Source organism: Empidonax traillii, unplaced genomic scaffold, assembly GCF_003031625.1.
Source record: "Empidonax traillii isolate 1590-97213 ecotype Southwest subspecies unplaced genomic scaffold, ASM303162v1 scaffold102:size1114253, whole genome shotgun sequence".
NCBI classification, from domain to species: domain Eukaryota; kingdom Metazoa; phylum Chordata; class Aves; order Passeriformes; family Tyrannidae; genus Empidonax; species Empidonax traillii.
The window spans coordinates 907,545-929,132 of NW_020955295.1; the positions used below are offsets into that span (position 1 = coordinate 907,545).

A 21,588-nucleotide genomic window follows, 5' to 3' on the forward strand; every position below is an offset into this window, starting at 1 on the left:
GGCCAGCATCATTTTACACCAGTGAAAGGTTTGCCTCGTGAAGCACAACCTTTCCTGGCATAAGTCTATTCATTTCTTTGGAGTTAACCCAGCAGAAAACTGTGCTTGAAAGATGGCAAGGTGAGAAGAGGGTCTAACAACTGAAGCCATGAGGTTCGAGATATAGAGAGAAGGCAAACAGTTTGTGGCTTTGGGGTAAGCAAGCTAATTCTCCAATTAAATATTTGATTTATTTTTTTTTTAGTACTACTTATTTAGTAGAATATAACTAAAAGTTTGTCTTGCAAAGCTAAATTTATCTTAGCAGTAGAGTCTCCGAGTAGGTCCAGGAGTCAGAGGAGTCACGCTGGTATAATCCAAAACAATTCAACTTTAGTGAAGGAAATATCTATTACATTAAAACAAATGTTTCTTTCTAGCTCAGTGTTAGGACTTACAGTCAAAACAGATTTCTAAGTACTAACATTTGCTTTAAAAGACAGCATTGGCAATGAGGAATGGGACTAGAGGACTGTGTTAGTGACATGCATCTGTTGCTCATGTTGAGAGGTAAAGTTCAGCCACTTCACAGCCACCAGAAGGATTTGGGAACAACTTCTCATAAAGCTCTCAATAACTCCAGTAAAGCTGAACTGAAAGAAGGAACAAGAGTATAATGCTTCCCTATGAAGCTGTGGAAGTTGGATGTTTTTGCATTACTTTTTTGTACTTCAGAGCAGCAGCACTTCGGGGGTATGGTTTGGGATCAGCTCCAAATCTCAGTCAAGTTAACGTGAGCTGGATCAGTTCCTCCACAACAAGCAGTTGTAGTTGAGTTCTATGTAGAAACAAGTAGATGTGATTGAACACATGCCTACACACATCATGTGTCCCAGCCAGCTACGGAGGGACCTTCACACTTCTCGTTTTGCAAAAGGCAACTCTTCAACCAGCTTTTAAAAAAAGTCTTTAAAATGTGAAGCGAGTATAAGTGATACAGAAGTGTCTGGCTGGGTTGTGAATAACCCGAAACCACTCTTCTCTGAGCTGCAAACAATACTGTGCAGTGCAGGGCAGGCTGATACAGGTGAAGACAGGGATGCTTCAAGGATCAACATCAGTTACCCAAACAGTCAGTATGGCCTGAAAGGAGGAAACATCTCTCAAGGCATTGTGGGCATTTTTAGGGTGAGTTCCCCCTACGCTGCAGGAAGTGAATCTGTGACAAACTATCCGTGTGGTAGATACACATGTGGGAGAGTTAGACATGAACATGTGCAGGCATTAAACAAGATATAAATGGTATCCTGGATGTCACTGGTTGTATTTTACTGCCGCAGCATTCTTTATTTAGAAAGTAGGAGAAGCTGCTCTGGTAAATTCTAGTCCAGTGGCCTAAAAACAAGACTTGAAATAGAAATCCTAATTTTCCATGCTTGCCTTTTTTCCCAAAAATCTCTGTAGTATTGGTCAGACAATTCAAAATTTTCCATCCTGCGTGCCAAGATTCAGACGTCCCAAAAATCCTTACGGAAATGAGAAATGCTGAAAGTTTTACTTGGGATTTGGTGAACTGTTGTGGGAAATGTACAGGAATTTGGAATAAGACATTTTGTTGAAGACTTCATATATGAATAAATGTGTTCTCATATATGTGCAGTATATACATCCTGAATGACACACCAGTGTGCAGAAGCAAATCACTGTAGTGGTTACATCGCTGCAAAACCTAAATGTAGAGAAGAGCCTAGAAAGTCTTAGCAGATTCTTCTTGGTCTTTTTGTGAACGTGTGTGAAAAGAAAACACTTAACTGTTGGTCGTGCATAAGAATGAGGAAAATTCTAGTGTAGTCTGAAATATTGTCAACTTTTTGCAGGAAAGAAACAGAAATATATGAGTTCGGCTATATTAAGTGCTTTTTCATAAATATCTCCAACAAAATCAAATATTTTGACATACTTGAAAGCAACATACTTTTATTAAATTGATCGAAAGGTTCCGTTGGCTTTGCATTGCACTGCTCAAGACATCCCTCACAGACAGGATGCAGCCAACTTAAAGCTCTCAGCAGGGACTACACTCTGGGCCTAACTGATTACATAAAACATTTTAAGTCAATTTAATGAAACAAAATATTTCTTTGTGGATGAAATTAACTCAAAATGTTTTATTTGAATTTTCCCAATAGAAATGTGTTACTTTGGAGGGGAGTTTGGAAATTTCCTTGCACACAGTGATGCTGATTTTAATGAGAATTTGTTTTTGTCAGGTTATCCTGGGGGAGAATTTCTAAGAACTGTGCTATGTTTTCTGTAGGAAAGCTAATCAGGACTGTAGTTCTCAAGTCCTGCTGGGGGTCCAACTTTCTGCACCACCAGACCCTCCAAATAAGCTGTAATGGACTGTAGTACCCCTGCCTGCCTGCAGGACAGGATCAGGCCATGGGGCCTCTGCAGGCTGGTACTTGGGGCAGAGCTTTTAGGTGACTCTACTTTGCCAAGAGTGGAGGGGGAAGAGCACTGCAGATGCTCAGCTGCTGCTCAGCTCAGGTAGCTGGAGCTGATGTGACAGAATAAAGAGGATTTCTTTCAAGCCCATTGGGCCTGGGGTGATTACTGAACACTACAATCAGGGTCTTTTACTTTTTCTTTTTTTTCTTTTTTTTTTTTTTTTTTTTTTAAGTTTGATTGCCCTCGCATGAGACTGGAAGGCAGAGAAAGGGCTGTGGCAGTACAGATTCCTATGATCTCCCTTTGCCATGTAATCAGAAGAGCTCTGCAATTGAATATTTCGCAATAATCACTGCATTTTCAATGGGGATGATATAAAAGCAAATATCAAGGCCTCTGGCTGACAAAAGCTGAATACAGAGGGAAAATATGAAAATAGCAACTTACTTCAGCAATAAAGAGAGTATATTTTATACTGCAGTTTTTCTTTTTGTTAAATCATGACTTTCTAGTAAATGACATCCCAGAAGATATTTATCAAAGCAGGAAAGCACTAGAAAGGAGCACCCTGCATTCACTTTAATATTTCCCCTTTTCTTCTGACATTTTCTTGCCTAGAGATCTAATTCCATTAAATATGTACATTTTTGACTGGAAGACTTCTTCATGTATCTTTCAGATGAATCTTAAAAGTACATAAGGTCTGTAGGGCAGGTTTTTTTAAGTGCAAATGAGGCGCACAGTAGAATATTGTCTGTGAGGCTTTTCAAATTATTTATATTCCTGCAGTGCTTTACCTTTCTCTTTCTGTGATAATGATAAGGAAGAAGTGAGACTCCAATGCACCTTCTGTGGAATGCTGTCAAACAACATTAGTCATATTTAATATCTGACATGCAGGAACTTATTTTGGCTGATATCCATTTTTATTTGATTTATTAGATGTTATCGCGTCTGTAACTTTCTGTGATCCCGTGGCGTATCGAGGGTTTAAGGCCCGGTAGGCCCACGATTGGTCGGTGTTAGAGCCCTGTAACGCTCTGGTGAATGGATATAAATTAACATTCCCTCATTAGGCCTACTTTGCAGTACATGTGGATCTGCCGTGGGAATAATGACAGCTAAACGCTCCGCTGGCCCCCAGCCATGCCCACTTGTGCTGGTTGTCCTCCAGCCTTCCAAGGCTGTGCAGAGCTGGGCTGTGACAGGGCTTGGGAACACCCTCTGGGTCCCTCAGGCTCTGCAGGCAGTGTAGGGCCTGACAAAGTGTCTGTTGTCCCCACGCCACCTTTGAAATAATGACCATAAGTTGTGTTAGAGGCCACTTTGCTGTAAGAGTTGCTGCTTCAGCCCAGCCGTTAAAGATTTCGTTGCTATCTTACAAGAATTTGAGTTAAGGGTGTCCCAGTCAAATTGCCACTTGAGTAGTCTGCCTGTGCTGCTGCCAGTTCCCCCTCCTCCCTTATCTCTGTGCATCTCAAGCCTCATTTCAGATCCCACATTTGAGTGACTTATCCTCTCCATCGTGCAGTGGTCGTAGCTCTGCTTTAGCAAGAACTGTATATAACTATGCTGGCATAAAGATTGGGATGGATGGTAAGACATTGCTTTCTCTGTCTGCGTTGAGATGTTCAGTGAATTAAACTTCTGCAGAGGAGGGAGAGTATTCTGCAGGAGTAAGGAGTGACAGAGTGATCTGTTAAGTCTTTTTAGCAGGAATCTGAGGGCAGAGTAACTCTTTACAAAGCTTGCTGGACCAAATGTTTATACCTTCCATAGTGTTACCTGGCTATAATCCCTACAAAAAAATTATGTGGTCAAGGACTATGTGAAATGTAAGGCTATCTTCAATCCACAAAGTCTGGCCTACTCCTTCCTGTCAAAACAAAAATGGCAAATTGTTCAAGAGTCTCTGCTTCTCCTTCCCTGGTTGGGGCTACTCATGTCTCTTGTATCTTCACAGCTCTCCTCTCAAGATCTCCTAGTTCTTCTGTCCGGTTGCAGACTTTGTCTTGATGCCCCTTTCATCAGTTGCATCTTTAAGATCTCATTTTCTCTTTTCTCTGTTGGACTGTTCCTTAAAGCCACACTTGCAGATAATCTCTTTTTTCTGTTTAATGCCTCCCACATGTGGCATTGAGGGTCCTGCATAGCCCAGCACCCAAGCAATGTGTCACAAGTTTGTGAGGTGGTGTGGAGCTATCCCATACACACACACACAAAGCCAGTGCTCCCACTTCCCTTCTTTTAAGGGATAGGTTCTATTTCCCCTCATATGTTGTGCAGCTTTACTGAGGAGAAACAAATGGCTGTGGCAAGTTGCCTTGCCTGTCCTACTTACATATCTGTTCTTCAGATGATGAGCAGCTCCCCTGTGTATGAGCAGCAGCTACTAAGCTGAGCAAGATCCGCAGAAAACATCTTTCCTCTGGGTCTCTCTTGTTGTAGTGCAGAAGTGCAAGTGACTGTGGTGATGGTTGCACTAAGTGCATATTTTTACAAGTCAAACAAAATGCAGCAAAAGTCAGGACTGTACCTAGTCCCAGAGATTTGAAGTGTTTCTCTCAGAGTTGATACTTGGCAATTTCCAGGAATTTAGTTTATTGCTTGCTTACAAGTTGCAGAACATAAGTAAGCTTCATTTATGGTCAGCACTAAGAAAGCCCAAACCTCAAGTAACACCAGTGTATTGAAACATGGCACACTCCCAGAGAAAAACAGCACCTGTATATAAACTCTGGAGCTTTGTGGTTGCTCTTGGAGTTAGTCTCCATGTTAGACTTGGAGCTTGAAAGCTGGCATAGTTTTGTTCTTCACCTTCCCTCACAAAACTCCTTTTGTTTGTCATCCTTGCATGTACTGTTTTGCTTTTGAACTTCATTCAATTTGTAATCTGCTATGATAATATGGCCTTCATCTCAAGTTTTCTGAAGTGGTTTTGGGCTGGTAAGTGCCCCCAGCTTCCTTCACCTTCTTCTTTGCTGTCTTCCTTTTCCTCTTCCTTTTCCATTTTTTCATTTTCCTTTTTTTCTTTTTTACTTTTACTCCTCTTTCTTCTTTTCCTTCTCCTTTTCCTTTATTCCTGTGCAGATAATTGACCACACATCTGGGAGGAATTATCCACTTCTGCTCAGATTCCTTCTGGTTCCCCAGCTGGAGGAGGATTCTACCATTCATCACGAAGTCAGACGCTGTGATTAGGATACCACTTTGTCCCTCACTGCCAGCTCAACCCCTTTAGAAGTCTGTAGGCTTATCCTATGTAAATACAGTCCTCTCCAGTGTTGCCAGCCAGTTTCTATTGTAGTAAAACCCTCAGCCCTGCAGCCTGTTGAAATCCCAAGCCTTCTTTCTTGAAGACCTGTTTTTCCTTCAGGAAAGTAGTTCCTTTCTGTAATTATTTATTTGTTGTATGGTATTATTTCCTCTTCCCAGGTGTTAACTTGACTTTTGGGTGGCACTAAGATCTGTTGTTGTAATTGCACACAGCTTTTGACAGAGGTTAATTCAGAGAATAGGTCATCTAACTTTGGTTGCTGCAAGTTTTGAAAAGTCATATTGCAGATGTTAAATTATAGCTGAATCTTTGACGTGCTCAAGGAATTCTTGTGCCTGCTGCGAAGTGTAGTCTGATGGCATCTCCCAACAGCTCAATATATTCCCAGAAGTACTTGAACTGTGGCAGTTTTAGTTGCACTGCAATCAGTGTAATGGGGTAAAAAAAGAGTACCTTTCTGTTTCACACTGAGGCTGCAGGAACTTCCCCTCCATGTTTCCTTCCTTTGGGCTGCCTCTCTGCTCCTCTCCACACACACACTTCATCCCCAGATGTTTTGATAACATCTCAGCTGATAAGTATTAGCAATATATCATCAAATAAGAGTGCAAAGTAAATAATCACTGTCAGCAGAAATATACGGTCGAGACAGCACGTTTTGAAATATGCAGAGGTGAGAGTCTGCCATCCCTTGAAGAGCCAGGACCCACGTACACACTGCCATATGGCTGCAGGCACCTATGGGATCCCATAAGAAGACTGTCAGCAGTTTTTCATTTGCACTCACATAGCAGGATGCAAGGTGTATGCATCTCTTCATGTATTCCCTGTAAAACATCTGAAGACAATGGGAGAGGCATTAGCAAGATAAATACATGACCAAACCCCAAAGAGAGATTACAGATTGGTGTTAGGAGAAAAAAATTAATTATATTTTATGCTTTACAGCCTACCACAGGAAGCTGGTTGAGAGGGGGGATGATGCTAAGTATGAGAAGCAGTTCTTGTTTTCTCACAAGGTTTTCCTTGCCTGGATCTCATCAAGCTTAAAAAAGCTTCTCTAAGGCTTCTTGTCCCCACTAGATAATTGTTTTATCCTTTGTTTTCTTTTGTTCCTACTTCCGCCATTGATAGCAGCCTGAGGGAAGAGGGGTGGGGAAATATGTTGCTTCTGCAAAAATCATTGTAGGAAGAATAGCCAGAACATAAATGATACTGTTTTGGCTTCAAAAGGGTAAGCAGGTGTCTTAGGAGTCCCAGAAGAGCGATGTGCAAGCTTGTACAAACAACCTCCGAATCACGCCTGTTTGTTATTCACACAAACGGAGTTGAAACCGTCTGAATTCCTCAGTTCCCAGAATTCAGATGGTGCACAATGGCCCATAATGAACAGCACCTGTGCTTACCTCAATTACTACACAGAGCTGAACAACGGCAAGAAGGGCTTTCAAGAATATTTTTTCAATAATAGATTTAGTTATGTCTTTCGTAATTGGATTCAAAAGCTCAAAATTTCATTTTGCAACTTGTTCATGGAATTTGTATGAAAAAGTCTGGCGTTTATTCAAAAGAAATACTGTATGAACAAGAAATTGCAAAACAGCCAACTGCTGGTAACTAAGCAGCCAAATTATAGTCCAAGCACTTGGCAAATACACCATCTTTTTTATTATTTCAGTAATTGAATTTCTGTTAAAGCGTGGAGCATAATTTAACATCAGGAATTTATTTATAATACAATAGTGTTTCAGTAATAAATGCATTATTATTGTCACTTTTAATGGAGTCTTATGTATTCCCTCAGAGACTGTGTGGCAGACTCTGAGACAACCACTGCATCAGTGTTGTTTGTAGACAATTGAATTAATTGGAGACAGGGTCATTAACTCGACCTGAATACCTCTGATTGCTTCTGTAAATAAGGTTAGAGAGCAAATGGCTAATCTTTGTTGTCATTATAGATTCTTTTTACATTTTCACACTGCCTTGTATATTAAGATCATTTTGCTAAGCAGCTTTCCAGGCTGTCGTCGTGTTTACGGTATTGTCTTGCATGGCATACAACCGTAATTGTATCAGACTTACATTTCATTTCCCATATCTATATAAAACATGATACTAGGGAGAGACCTATTCTGAATCGCAGCACATAAAAACCATTGGAGCAACAAATTAATAAACCAAAATGAATAAGCTGTAGCATTAAAAAATAATCAAATCACAAGACAAAAGTTGATTTTGTTTGCTTTTGTTTGAAAATTCCAACCTGCAAGGCTTGCCAGGGATAATATAATGAGTCCATTACTCAGTTGGGAACATGACCTGCAAGGCCAGCTCTGTGTATACCAGCCTGTGAGTTAAATGTTATCCGGACTTTTGGCACGGATTTTTGGAAAATAAGCAGTGTGCTGTCATTAAAGCACAGATAGAACACAGATATTTTTCAAGGAGAGATCCAAAAAAAGGTTGTGAGCACACTGTTCCATTTCTCAACAAACTTAATAAAGAATGTAGCCTCAGAGGCCTAGGAAGGCATGTGTCAGGAACAAGAGACACCTTAAACTTGAGAACGAGGTCAGGTTCACATTGAACTCAGGGATACCAGCTTGTCATCACTCCCATATTCCACCCTATACTTAAAAAAACACTTTGCTTTCTCAGAAACGGTCTTGTAAGTGGAAGAAAACAGCTGGCAGTGTCTTATAATATGCCTGGTATTTGCATTTATTTCTTTCATTCTAATTTTATATTCAAGATGGGCTTGAACCCAAACCCCAGCTATGCAGTGCGAGTTATCTATACTCTGGAGCCAAGTGTGGGATCCTGAGTCCATCTGTAACCTAGACGATAAGTGATGTTATATGAATTCAGATTCAAAAATAACAGCCTCTCCACTTCAAAACTAGCAAGTAGAGCTTTCAGCTTCAGAACTCTGCCCGTGTCAAACTGCCAGTGACAGTCTGTTGGTGCAGGAATCCAGCCTGACTGAGTGTGGTGGGAGGAACATGCTGCCACACTATGTTTTCTCTCTGCAGCCTCTGCACAACTCACATACAAGAACATTTAGGGATGTTGCCTCACCTAAAAAAGGAAAGGAGGAAACAAAGCGCTGAATAGATGCTAAAAGTGTTCCAGGCTTTTCAAGGCATCATCTGAATTTACTGACTGGCCTTGTGGGTTTTGCTCTGCAAAAAAAAGAGAGATCAGCCAAGCAGAGCTATCACTGAGCAGGATCCAGCTGAGCACTGATCTGAAATTCAGGGTGAGCCTTTTAGCTCTGGGGCTGAGTTCCTCTGTCTCTTCCTGCCTGTTTTCAGGGATGGAAGCACTGGTGGTGTTCACCCTGGACCCTGCTGCCAAAGCAATCAGTCCTGCTCAACCTCTTTGACTGTGTGTGTTACCATCTACTGGCTTTGGAGCTCTGTCCTTTGCTAATGTTGCTTTGTTATCTGTGGTATCCCAAACACTGCGGGTAAAATTAGAGACGGTGGGGTTTTCTTAAGTCTAATGCAGGAAATAAGTTACTCCTTCTCTACTTCCCTGCTAGTAGAGTGACATCTCGCTACTGATTTTTGTCATTAACGAGCAAGAGAGCTTCATGTAATCAGTACCCACTGTGCCACACTAGAACCTTAGGAGATTGAGGCAGATGTGTGAAGAACACATTTGCACCTTACTAAAGGAATGATAATCAAACGGAAAACAATAACAAGTTCTAGAGGGATCGAATTTTACCTGTTTACCTTTGTATCCATGAGTGGTTTGGGTCTTCCTGACCTTTGCGTGTTGGCAGACCTTCAACAAATCATTGCTGATACAATAACCCTTCATCAGTCTGTGGAAAATGGATGGGGGTAATGTTAAAAAATCCATTTCTGGCCACTCAGGAACATAAATGTCCAGAATGAAAGCTTCTTAGCTGGTAGGTTTTTAAGAAGAAATAATTTAACTAATACTAAAAATCTAAATTATTTTGTCCACAATGAAAGGTTGTTTTCCTCAGCACCCCATTGACAAAACCCACTTTATGCTCAGGTTTATGGTCACTCCACTTCTGTTTTTCTGAGGCCCTTTTGGGGAATACAGTGTTTGCACACTGCAGATGTTAACTGCCTCTGCCAGGCATCCCATTTTCTCTCAACCTGGGTTAAGAAAGCAGGGAGTGTGACACTTCAGGAAGGCATCCAGTGTTACTTCTGGCAATCCCAGTTACTCTTTTCTATTTAAATGAAATCTGGCTCAAACTTGTCCTCAGCCTGCACACAAGCAGTGCAGTCCCTGTGTTTGCAGTGTTTTGATTGACTCCCACAGTCAAGGGGTGCTGAGCACCACCATCTCCCTCTGGAAAACATGGAACTCTGTTTGCCCACAAGATCCCAGCAAGTAGGTGCAGAAGCTAAAAAGATCTTCCTTGTATTTTGGGGTTGATGAAAAAGGCTGAAAGATTTTCAGCCAGGTAAGGTTACAGAATTAAAGATTCTCTGTTTCCTTTTGCTGTCATTCAAAATAACAAGCATAGAAAATTCTGTTTAAAATAGATGAGCCTTTTGACTTAAAGGGTTTTCATGTTGAAGATTTAAGATGTCAGGTTTAAACATGACAGTGATAGTATTAGGCAAAGTATGAGAGCAGATACTTGTAGCAACTGTCATTTTTTTCTGACTGTTTATTAATGGTCTTTTGTGATTTATAGTGAATGTTGTGAAGGATCTTCAGGTCCATTTATCACTCAGAGAAGCACCTTTTTTTCCTTAATACCTATGTATGTCATAATTAAGGGTGGATGCTGCTTAAAGATGGAGCTCTGTTCTTAACATGAGAACCATCAAGGCAATATTTAATCCTAAGTAGATTTGATACCTTTTTTTAAATCTATAAAGCAATGTATTATGTAACTGGCAAAAATCAACAGCATTAAAAGGAGATCATATTAGACAGAAATATACAGAAGGTTTAGATTTTCACTCCAATTGTAGCTTTTTACCCCATTTTAAAGTAAATTGTAAGGAAGACACCTGTGTGTCAGCATTCAGTTTTATTAATATTTTACCAGACAGCTTTCCCCTTGTTCAAAAAAACAAGTCATGTGTGCTGAAGTACATCTTTATATCCATGAAAGACTCCGGTGGCATGCCATAAATTCATCATGTGCCTTTAGGAATACTTCTTTTAAAACTATTTCAGGGTAATTGCCCATTATTAATAACGATTATTCCTTTTTACCATTATGGCAGTAGCAGTGAAACAAAGTGTCTACTTGTGGGTTTCATTAGTGTCTGTGTACTTCTGTGGCCCCTGTTACTACAACTTAAACCTGATGAACGTAAATATGCTTGGAGTCTCACAATACTCTATGTATTAATAGCAGGGGAGAAGTGCCAGGAGTTCAGTTATTTTGCCAATTGAATCTCAAAGAGAATGGAACCAGTATTCTGAAGTGTCCAACTGGTTCTGTAATCACAGGGTTGTCATTCTTTACAAAGAGTTGCAGGAGTCATCTCCATAGAGGTGGATTATTTGTGCCTTAGTCACCTGAGTCCGTGCCTGTGAGCCTGCAGCACCAATCCTGCTCTTTGATGCTTTGTACAGTGGATAATGCATGCAGATTGCTACCAGTCTGTGAGCAGCTGAAGCTCATTTAGTAGAATATTGCCCAGTTTATTCCGATTGTACTCAGTTTTTACCTCTGCCCTTTCTGTATTGCTTGTTTTACTCATCATGCTCCTGAGAATGGCCGCAGTTGGAGCAATCTTGGGTCTTTTCTGAGTAAGGATGGCTTTAACAGCCTGCAACAGGCCTTTTTTCCCTCCTCTGGCTTTCAGAGAATTCATGTTCCCAATTCTTCCCCTTTGCTCTGGGTCTGAAACTAGTTATACTGCTGATCTGCTTCCGGGGGATTCCCCTGGAGAGGAAATCCTCCAATGGTTTTCCTGAGCTCATGTTGGGGTACTTGTACTGTGCACAGGTGTAAATGACTGTGTGTGTGCTTTAAAGCTCTGGAAAAGCAGGATATGCCTTTTGGCATCTTTTCAAACTCAGAGGTGTTGTTTTACATGGGGAAAGAAGAAAAATTCCTACTTTCTAATGTTTTCTGACTGCTTGGTTGATCAGGATAGTAAAATTAGCTTTCCTCAGATAACAGATGAGACTGGAAATGTTGAAGAGTTGGAGGTGTCATGTAGATCCATCTGCGCCAGTGTGATTTGGTCCATTGCTCCGAGTTCTCTTCCCACAGGGTTCTGTAAGCTGGATTCTCTTTGCAGTTCCAACTGAAGCAGAACTGGGTTAGAACAAGCAGGGTAGGGGTAGTTCATTTACAGTGTTACGTGCTCAAGTTTCTGCCATACGTGGATGGGAGAAAAAAAAAACCAACACTTTGTTCTTAGCGGTTCACTTTGGATGTTTTTTTTTTTTCATGACCACACTTGGACTTTCTGCTGCAGTAAACAAAATGAAAGTGTAAATAACTGATTCATTAAAAAGATTTTATGTTAACTTGAAATTATGAGTAGTAGAGTGGTGAATATTTACTTCTACACTTCACAGAAGATTCACAAAGTGCACTGAAAGATGCAGTAGTCCAACATTTCCTTTGTGGAAAATAAAGAAGTTTCTATGTATCAATCCTCATATGTAGCATGATTTAGTGGGGCAATATTGATATAATAAAATGGTTCCATTTACATCAAATGAGGCCCTTTGGAGTCTCACAGTAAGAGAGAGTATTCTTGTTCTTCCAGATGCCAGGCAAACAGCAGCACATCAGGGCACAGAACAAATAATGCTCTCTGACACTTGAATCCATTCACTAAAATATTGTACATCAAAAAGCCTACATACATTGCATCCCCTGAATAATATCATGCTCAAAAAATCGTTTCTAAACTCTGAGGTGAGCAGTGTGATTCATGCACAAATCATGGGTACAATATTGCTTTTAATATGCAAAATCCCCTTCTCTTCCATGTCGAGTGTGTTTAACAGTGCTGTGATATGGGAAGGAGAGCGATTTCCATACCAATAGTTCAGAAAGTTTTTTTTATGTGCACCGTTAGGGATGTGCCATTAAAATTCCTCCTCTTCTGTTTGTATTTTTTTATGTCACAGGCAGTTTGATATGTTACACCTGTTCTTTGTTGCAGGTGTCATAAAGAGTCAGAACTTACTGAGGCCCGGGAGTAAAACCTGGAAAAGAGTCCGAACAGGACAGTAGAAACAGTGCCGTGGTTAAAGTCACATTGCAGATGTATATACACAGTTCCAGCTAGGATTTGTGGCTAATGTAATTCTTTATTGGAAGGCTTTGACCTTGTTATGGATTCCTGGCAGCTTTTCCCCACTCTATTCATTACTAATGCAAGCTGTCAATCACTTTAGTTCTGCTTTGACATAGATTGTGGCTCATAGGAGTTAGTTCTGTCATTCTTTTTATTTCTTTCATCTTTACTATCCTTTTTTATGGTCTTTAAAGCTGGAAGTATAAAAGGGTTATATGTATATGAAAAAAATCTGTTTCAGTAACTCTATCAACCTTGTTATAAACAGTCTTTGATTAAAACATTTACTTTTGAACACAGTAAAATGAGACTGTGGCTTTTTACATACAACATCTTGTAAATTACCCTCCCCCTCAAAATAAATCAGTACTTCTATTTGCATTACAGTGTTCAGGATTGATACAGGCAGATCAGCTGCCACATCCTGAATAACATATTAGAGAGGTTTTCCCTTTCCATGTGTTTTGACATGAGAGAGCCATCATAAGTGATGTCTTACTACACATGCTAATGTTAGCTGAAGTAACAATTTCCACACCTTATTTCATTTCATTGACCTGGGTGCTGATTAATATTTTAAAAGCCTTGATACAGGTTTTCAGCTCCTGTGTCAACCCAATCTTTGAAAGTTTGAATTTGAATCCTACCAGCCTGGTGATAAATAATTTAATACTAACCAATGAAAAGGGAGTGAACAAATCATTCAGAGCAATCCTTTTCTTTAAAAAGCAATCTAATGGTACTCGTCCATAGGTTTGAAGATAAAGATATGAACAATTCATTATAAAAAAGAGGGCAGCTCCCTTTCAAATTAGAAGAGACTATTACTTCCTGATAATGGTGTGAGAATAGAAGAGAAATAAAACTTCATTATTGAACAGTTATGGTATTAAGTTCTGACACTAAATATTAATCTGCTAGGTGCTGCTCTGTTATTATCTGCTAGAATAATGAAGCTGCCTTTTTTATGCAAAATTCAGTGAGTCCAGTAACTCCTAGTAATGCCCATCAGGTTCACAGTTTTTCTGTAGAAACAGACTCTGAAGGAGAGCTTGGGATAGCTTCTGAACAGCTGGAGAGGGTTTGTTCCTCTGTCTCTTCAAATGAAGTGCAGTGAGGGGGAGAACAACAGTATCTCTACAAGAGTGAGTGTTGCTGGTAGATGTGGTTGAGTGCACAAAAGTCTTACTCAGAGCTGGGTGCCCAATTTTCAGATTGCCCTGTGCAATCAGACTCTTTGTTCTCAGGAATTTGCATTTTAAATAGACGAGCAAGATTAAGGATAGGCCACATAGTCTCTCTTTTACTCAGCAGGAACTGATGCACAGATGTATTTTCCTCTCAGACACAAAGCAAAATTCATCCAAGTCCCAATCTAGTGCCTCAACAGGAAGATCAACCGCTCTGTCAAGTCTGTAGTCATTTTTCCAGCAGAGACCTTGGCCTTTCCAGATTTCATCGGTTGAATTTTCCCTAAATATAAGCCTGTGCAGTAAAGCATCCTTTGTAGGGTGCTGCTCCTAATGGAAATACATTGCCAGCATTGATGTACTGTTGACTCACTGGTCAGTTCCCATCTATAATTTCCCACTGCCCAGCAACGCTCTGCTTTCTCTAAGTTTACGTTTTGATTTCTGGGTAGAAGCAGTGGAACAAGTGGCCAATTCATCGTTACCCTAAAAAGGAAGGGTTGGAATGAATAAACCTATTGTTGCAGGGCACCATCTATTTGCCAAATTCTCTTCACAGCAATTAACATGACTACATCTAATTGGTAAAAGGTTCAGGGAGATAGCTAAGGACTTGTTGGGAATTTTTGTTGCCTGATGAGTTTTACTGCTGAATTATAGATCTTTTTTGTGTGTGTCTGTATTTGCAAGGCTAAAAGTTTATTATTTTTCTTATTAGAGGTTAATGAGTTTGAGTATTTCACATTATCTTTGTTGTAGCTACCAGGTTTAATCTTGAAGATCATTTATTACAGAAGTAGGGTAAATTATATGTTGAAAACAATATAATAGTCTGGATGACAACTAGAACAAAAAAAAAAATTTAAGCCACATATCAGGGCTTTAGTCCTCTGTGCAGCATAATAATACAGACATATAATAATGCCATACCTGCTTTAATTGGCTTTGGAAAAAATAGCTTATGAATTAAAAAACAGACAAGCTGCAGGGTGACATTTAAATTTAGGCAGGTCACTCATACCGGTGAATTGCAGTGAAAGGAAGATGGTTGGTGTGTGATGAGCTCGATGCAGTTCCCTACCAGGAGCCATCAGCAGCCACACCTGCAAGGCTCAGCTGCTCTGTAGTTAAGTTTGAGCTCAACAAGGGCTGAAAACAATTGGTGAACGGGTGCTTGTCCCCTCCTTCGAGGCATTTCTCATCTCATACTTTGTGCCCACACTGTGCACAGTCATGTGCCAAGCAGCAAGGGGCAGGAGAAGCACCGTGTGCTGCAAAGGCAGAGAGAGAGGGGTGAAAGTGCTGCAGAAGAGCTTCCTTCCAAACTTCTGCCAGATATGCAGGTAGGTCTCTTCTGTGTGCTTCATTGGGTGGCAGAAAGGAGACCAGCTTACCATTGTGCAGGCAACTGGAGACACCATCACGATGCCTTTGCAAGAGATGGAGGTCTGGTTCCCCTCCCACCTGTGGTATGGGTGTCACTCCAGTGTCCCTCTTCCCCAGGGCACAGGAGAAGCTCCTTGGAAGAGAGGTGAGCAACCACTGATCCTTCTGGCCAGAGTAGTGTGGTCCTTGCTGTCCAGTCATGTGTGCATCTTCCCTCCCAGCCATGGCCAGGGCTCTGGCACCTCTGACTGCCCTGCAGGATTCAGCCCAAGTGCTGAGCACAGGCCTTGGAAAACGGGGAAAACAAACTTAAAAGGGGGGAAAACCTGATGTTTCTATTAACTGCAGAGAGGCCTTGCACTTAGAGAATGTGACAGGCCTGCACTGGGTATGAGTGTAATACCTCTGATGTTTGCTTTGTGTGTTTGGATTGCAAGCTCTTTGGCCCAAGGACTGTGTCTCATCATGTATTTACACAGATCCCAGCACAGCAGGTCACTGGTCTCAGTAGGGGCCTCCAATCTCAAGTGATAATAATGAACTGGCTTTCTTTTAAGTGTTATTTACCCAAACAATGCTGTGTTCCATTGTGCAGCATTGTTTTTAATAATTTTTTTTTTTTTGCAGTTCACATGAAATAAAAACATTGTCCACCCAAACACTGAGGAACAATATGAGTGTTCCTCTCCTGCTGGGAAATAAAAATTCAAGAGTTTCAAATATCAGTGCTTCCTGCCCCCTTTAGTCACTTTGAGGACTTGTGTCTGATGATAAAATGCTTTAAATCCATTTTAAACCTTGTCTAGACTGGCATTCCTTGTCTGGATCTTAGCAACATAACAAAGCTTGCTTTGAAAGTCTCCTTGAGAGCCAACCCCCAGTTCATGTAGTTGATACCTATGTGAGGAAGCCCAGTTTATTTGTATAACAGTTGCTTGAATACATGTTTGGAGAATCTAGCCCAGCATCTTTTAAAACATAAGCGAGCTTTAAAGCTGAAGAAGTCTTTGGGAAGACTGCAAACCAACCAGTTTTTTTAACTAAGAGATGCATTTTATTTAGAGGGAAAAAAAAACACAGAAGGCAATCCAGAACCTCCACTAAACTAATTTTATTGGAAGCAAAGATTTTTTTTTTTCATGCACTTGTATGTGAAAGGTCTGTGTAGCTTTTTTTCTTCTGTAGTGAACAGCATTATAAGAAGTTGATTGTGCTTACAGCTATGTACAAGATCTGTCTATCTTTAGTATGGTGAGATGCTTGGAAAGGCATTTTGGATCTTATCTGATTGTTTTGCAAAGCATACACAGTTGCTCTCAACCCAAACTACATGACGAAAATGAATGCTTCTACTTCAGTAATGAGGATCAGGCAATGATGCCTTCAGCATGAAACTGCCCAGTGTAGCCAAGGCATAATTTTATTATCCCAGATGAAAGACAAATATGACCTCATTGTATTTTGTATGAAAAACGTTATTTTGAGCCTGTCTGGTTCCTGCAAGCTTGCTGAGCTGTGTTATTCAGTAATGCTTGGCATATGCTAACTGTTTCTGAGGCTGGTGTGCAGAAAGAAAGAAAATAAGGCCAGGTTGAAGCTGCCATCTATTTCCATAGTTTTAGTCTTCCCCCTTGAGTTCTCTGTCAGACAGCTGCAGTCTGCTACAGTACAACTCCAGTTCTTTTGTAAGCAGCAGAGGGTTGAACATCTCACCTTCACAGCCCCCTCACTGCTTGGATTGTGGGAACTGGAGTTTTCAGCATGGATTAAACAGTAATATTGCCGTGTTCACTTCCATTTAGGATGAAAACAGAAAGAGAAAAGCTCTCAGGTTTAGGGGAAAAGTTGTCTAAATTACAACTTCGGTTTTCTGATAATCCACAAATAACACTTTTCTCAAGGCTGATGCTTCATTTCGGTATGTTAGAATGGAATTGCCGTGTTTGCGTCCTGAGCTTGGGAATCCTTACAGTATTTTCTAATTTTCTGTTATTGTTCTTGGAAATATTTGCCATTAAGTAGGAAAGCTCAGTTTTCATCTACTATTACTGTTTCCCAAATAGAAAATATAAGACCAAAATTACAGTATGTTGAATTGAAAGGCAAACTCCCCTACAAACACATTCCTTTTTTCTCCACTCTTTTTTCCTTGTTTACTGTAAAAAAAAAAAAAAAAAAGAAAAAAAAAAAAGAGAGAGAGAAGTATTTCCCTACATTTTCTTGAGTTTCACTGTAAAGAAGGGATAAAGGAAGAAATACAAATGCACAAATGGTTTCCAAAAATGATCACATTAAATAGAAAACGTAAGAGCCATTGTAATTCATCAGTGTTTAGTTTTCCAGAATACTTTTGGAAATGCCCATATTTTTTAATCATCTATTCTTTGAATTGCCTGTTACTTCTACTTGAAATTTTCCGAGTAGCTCTACTTGATTCAGTTGAGTGAGGAGCCTCTAGAAGAAGAATTAAAAAAAACCACCCAAACTATATGGGCTTAATGAGCAACAAAGTTAGTGATCTGTAGCATTACCCAAGTGAGTAATTTTGTTTCATTAACGCACCCTAAAGCACCAAGCTGTTTTGTCAATGGGCACTGCAGGGCCATTGCAAGGCTCAGAGAGACAGTTGTGTTACCAACCGCGGTGTAAGCAATAGGTTTACCAACAAGGAGGGAGAGAGAAAGTAGCTCAGTGTAGGGAGAAAATTAAAGGCCATCTATTATTGTCACGGAACCCAGTGGCAGTAGTTGTAAAGATTCTAGCAGAGCAGGGGCACACATCAGTTTGTTATGGCTTTTCCTACTTCCAGTTTCTTGGTTGCTGTGTTTTTTAAGAGGGCAGCTTGATGCAAAGAGCATCTTGGTTTGAAAGGGGAAGGAAAGCACGTACCTGGCTTACTTGAGTCCTTCTTGGAGGAAAGCAGAGAAGCAGATGGCAGAAACAGAGGCAAAGCATTGTAACTTCTGAGCATCTCTGGATCACTCAATATGGGACACACACAGAGCATATGATATATTAAGGTGAAGTATTGAATATCCATAAAGGACTACTAGCAAATGGTGTCAATTTTCAAACACTTTGCTTTGTCAGCTTCACAAATTTAAAATCAATCATCAAAAAGTCTCTGTATAGATCAGCTGAAGAGACATAAAACCTTATGGTTATCTCCCTGGCAAAAGAAGTTGAAATTAAAGATGAGTTTATAAAGACTCAGACTGGCAGAGTTCTGTAGTGCTAAAATCTGGGGTCATGCAACCTCTCAGATTAGAAATAAATGCTGAGGAAAAACAATGGCACCCAGTGCACTGCTAATAAATACATCTTGGAGGGCAGTTGAACATGTAGAAAAATAGATTTCACAGAGAGGCTTATTTTCAGCATGAATGCTATTTTCTCACTGCATTATCATAAACATGAGAGGAAAAAAGCTATAAATAAAAAATTCTTGGGCAGTCCCTGGAGACTTGTCAAAAATATGTAGTTTTTGTACACTGCAGTGTAAAAGTATTCATTAAAATTAAATTTTAAAATGCCCTGTCCAATATTAGTTGCCTGATGTCCTTCCTTTGATCATAAATTATAAATGAACTGGCAAAAAATGAAGAAACCATGATTCCATTAATGAATTATTCAAGTGTGATTGTTAGTTTTTGCAATCGTTGGCCTAGTAAGTCCGGGCTTGTGACACTGGAGTGTTTCATACTTGAGGGTGATGATGATGGTAATGTTGTTAACATCATCATGTGTCCCATGAATCACAAACCCCAAACAGCTCCTTTGGTGGCTCCACGGTGGCACGGCCACTGGAGCTCTCCCTGGCTCTGGGCTGCAGGAGAGGGAGGTGGCACTGAGGGCAGTGGGTGTGAACAGGGTTCACTGGGGGGGCTCCCCCCAGGCAACACTTCAGAAGAGACAGGGGCACACTAAGAGAGGATCTTCTCCCCTCAGCAGCCTGCCAGTGCCAGCGGCACACGCCACCGGCTTGGCCCATTCCAGCGGCGGCTCCGGGAGCTCCAGCGAGTCCGAGAGCAGCTCCGAGTCCGACTCCGACAGCGAGAGCAGCTCCAGCGACAGCGAATGCAACGAGGAGTCGCGCAGTGCCACGCCAGAGGTAAAGCCACACCCGGCTCCTCCCAGCGGGGGCTTGAAGGGGGAAGCGTGGAGGGGAGCAAAATCCTGCTCCCTCTTAGGGAGATGCTGGAGTTCTGTGCTGTTTGATGCTGTTGACTTTTTTTTTTTTTTTTGCCTTTACAGTTTCACATGTGTGACCCACATACTCATTCTAGCTTTTGGAGGAATCTTTCTGGCCTACATTTGAATTGCTTTTAAGAAATATTTAGATTTTTGCCAGTAGCTAGAGAAGATTTTATTGACACAGTATTCAGCTGGGACTAAGGAAAGGCAACATGACAAAACTATGTCTTCAGGGACTAGCTAAACTTTTTAGTTGTATTAAATTTCTCCAGGGCCACATTGTAAACCAGATAAGGAAGCCTAATTAACCATAAATACTCCATAAATACTCCCATAAAACTAACAGTCACCACTAGTTGACTGAAATAAAAGGGTATCTTAAAAAAGTTCCCTTATAAAGGGAAAAGCACTGCTTCTGTCTGAGATTTGTTCCTTGTCATTCAACCTGCAGCCTGAACCCCCCTCAACAAACAAATGGCAGCTGGATAAATGGCTAAATAAAGTGAACCCCCACAACAAGACCATCATCAACAATCAAAATGAGCCCCACAGCGAGACCAGCTCCCAGGCCCAGAGCAACCAGCAGGCCGAAGGGCCAAACAAAGGGAAGCTCAGCAGCAGCCTGCCCCCGAGCGATTCCAAAGACCGGGCGATCCTTAGTCCCATCCGGGAGAAAGCCAAACCGCGGGTTGCCCAGAAAACCCCAGAGGCAAAAAGCTCCAAGCAGAAGTCACCAGCTCATAATGAGCCAACTTCACAAAGGACTACTGGGAAAAAGCAACCCAAAAAGGTAGAAAGGACTTCCAGTGTAGAAGAGTACAACTGGCCCAAACCAAATAATACCAGCAACACTCCCAAAGAAAAAGACACGCAGGAACCCCCCGAGCAGCCAAAGGTTCGAACTAAAGCAGCAGTTGGGAAGACCGCTCCGAGGAAAGAACCACGGACTAGCACAGGCCTCACTTCAGAGAAGAAAAAGTACAGAGGCCCCAGCAAAATTGTCCCTAAGTCCCGGGAATTCATTGAAACGGATTCATCTACTTCTGACTCAAACACAGACCAGGAGGAGAGCTTGCAGGCTAAAGTGTTGCCAGCCTGTGCTGGGTCTGGCAGTGGCGTCAAAGTGAAGGACTCTGGCAGTAACATCCTCAGCGTAAGTAGTTTAACCAGCAATGGCAGCAACACATCCATTGACCAGACCAGCAACGACCTGGAGGAGCAGCTCTTTTCTCCCATCCCAATCGTACAAAACGAACTTCTGTCCCCACTGAGAGAATACGAAGAGCTCAAATCTCTGTGGGTGAAAATAGACCTTAGTTTGCTCTCCAGGATACCCGGACAGGAGCCTTTTGAGACCACGCCTGTGAAAAGTGAACCAAGAGAGGCGAACGTGAAACACAGGCGACCATCTCGAGAATCCCCTACCCCAGCAGCTGAAAAACCCTCCACAAAATCCAAAAGGAAACACAAGGTAAGTTGTTTTCATCATTTAGAGGAGAACGGAGTTTCTGAGCACCCTCGGGGTCAGGACCACAGCCTGTGATTCCTCGCTGCACCTGCAGCGGGGCTGTGGGGAGGCATCACAGCACTGAGGCTTTATTGGTTTTACAAAGGACTGACACTTACAAGTGCACGACAAGTTAACGTCAGAAACTAGTAAAAAGGAAACCCGAGCTGACAAAATCAATAAACAGGGTATTTTTTTTTGAGATTTGTCTTACAACCTTGTTCACTGTATTTGCTCACTTACCTATTAATTTCCAGTGTTCTGTAATATGCAGAAAGATCAAAATGATGCGTTCACATTAGTGCAGGTTCAGCCATACTCGGAAAA

The 21,588-nt window shown here is 41.2% G+C and overlaps 1 protein-coding gene across 6 annotated transcripts in view; it reads left to right on the forward strand.

The window, feature by feature from the left end:
- AFF2 (AF4/FMR2 family member 2) overlaps positions 1–21,588 on the forward strand; it is a 329,690-nt gene that overhangs the window by 269,389 nt on the left and 38,713 nt on the right. For 5 of the 6 annotated variants that reach the window (XM_027882169.1, XM_027882172.1, XM_027882166.1 and 2 more), the window contains 2 exons: positions 19,509–19,671; positions 20,206–21,225. In XM_027882169.1, the coding sequence (XP_027737970.1) occupies positions 19,509–19,671; positions 20,206–21,225 (1,183 nt within the window). The remainder of the gene's footprint in view (positions 1–19,508; positions 19,672–20,205; positions 21,226–21,588) is intronic. The other variant, XM_027882168.1, reaches the window with a different exon arrangement.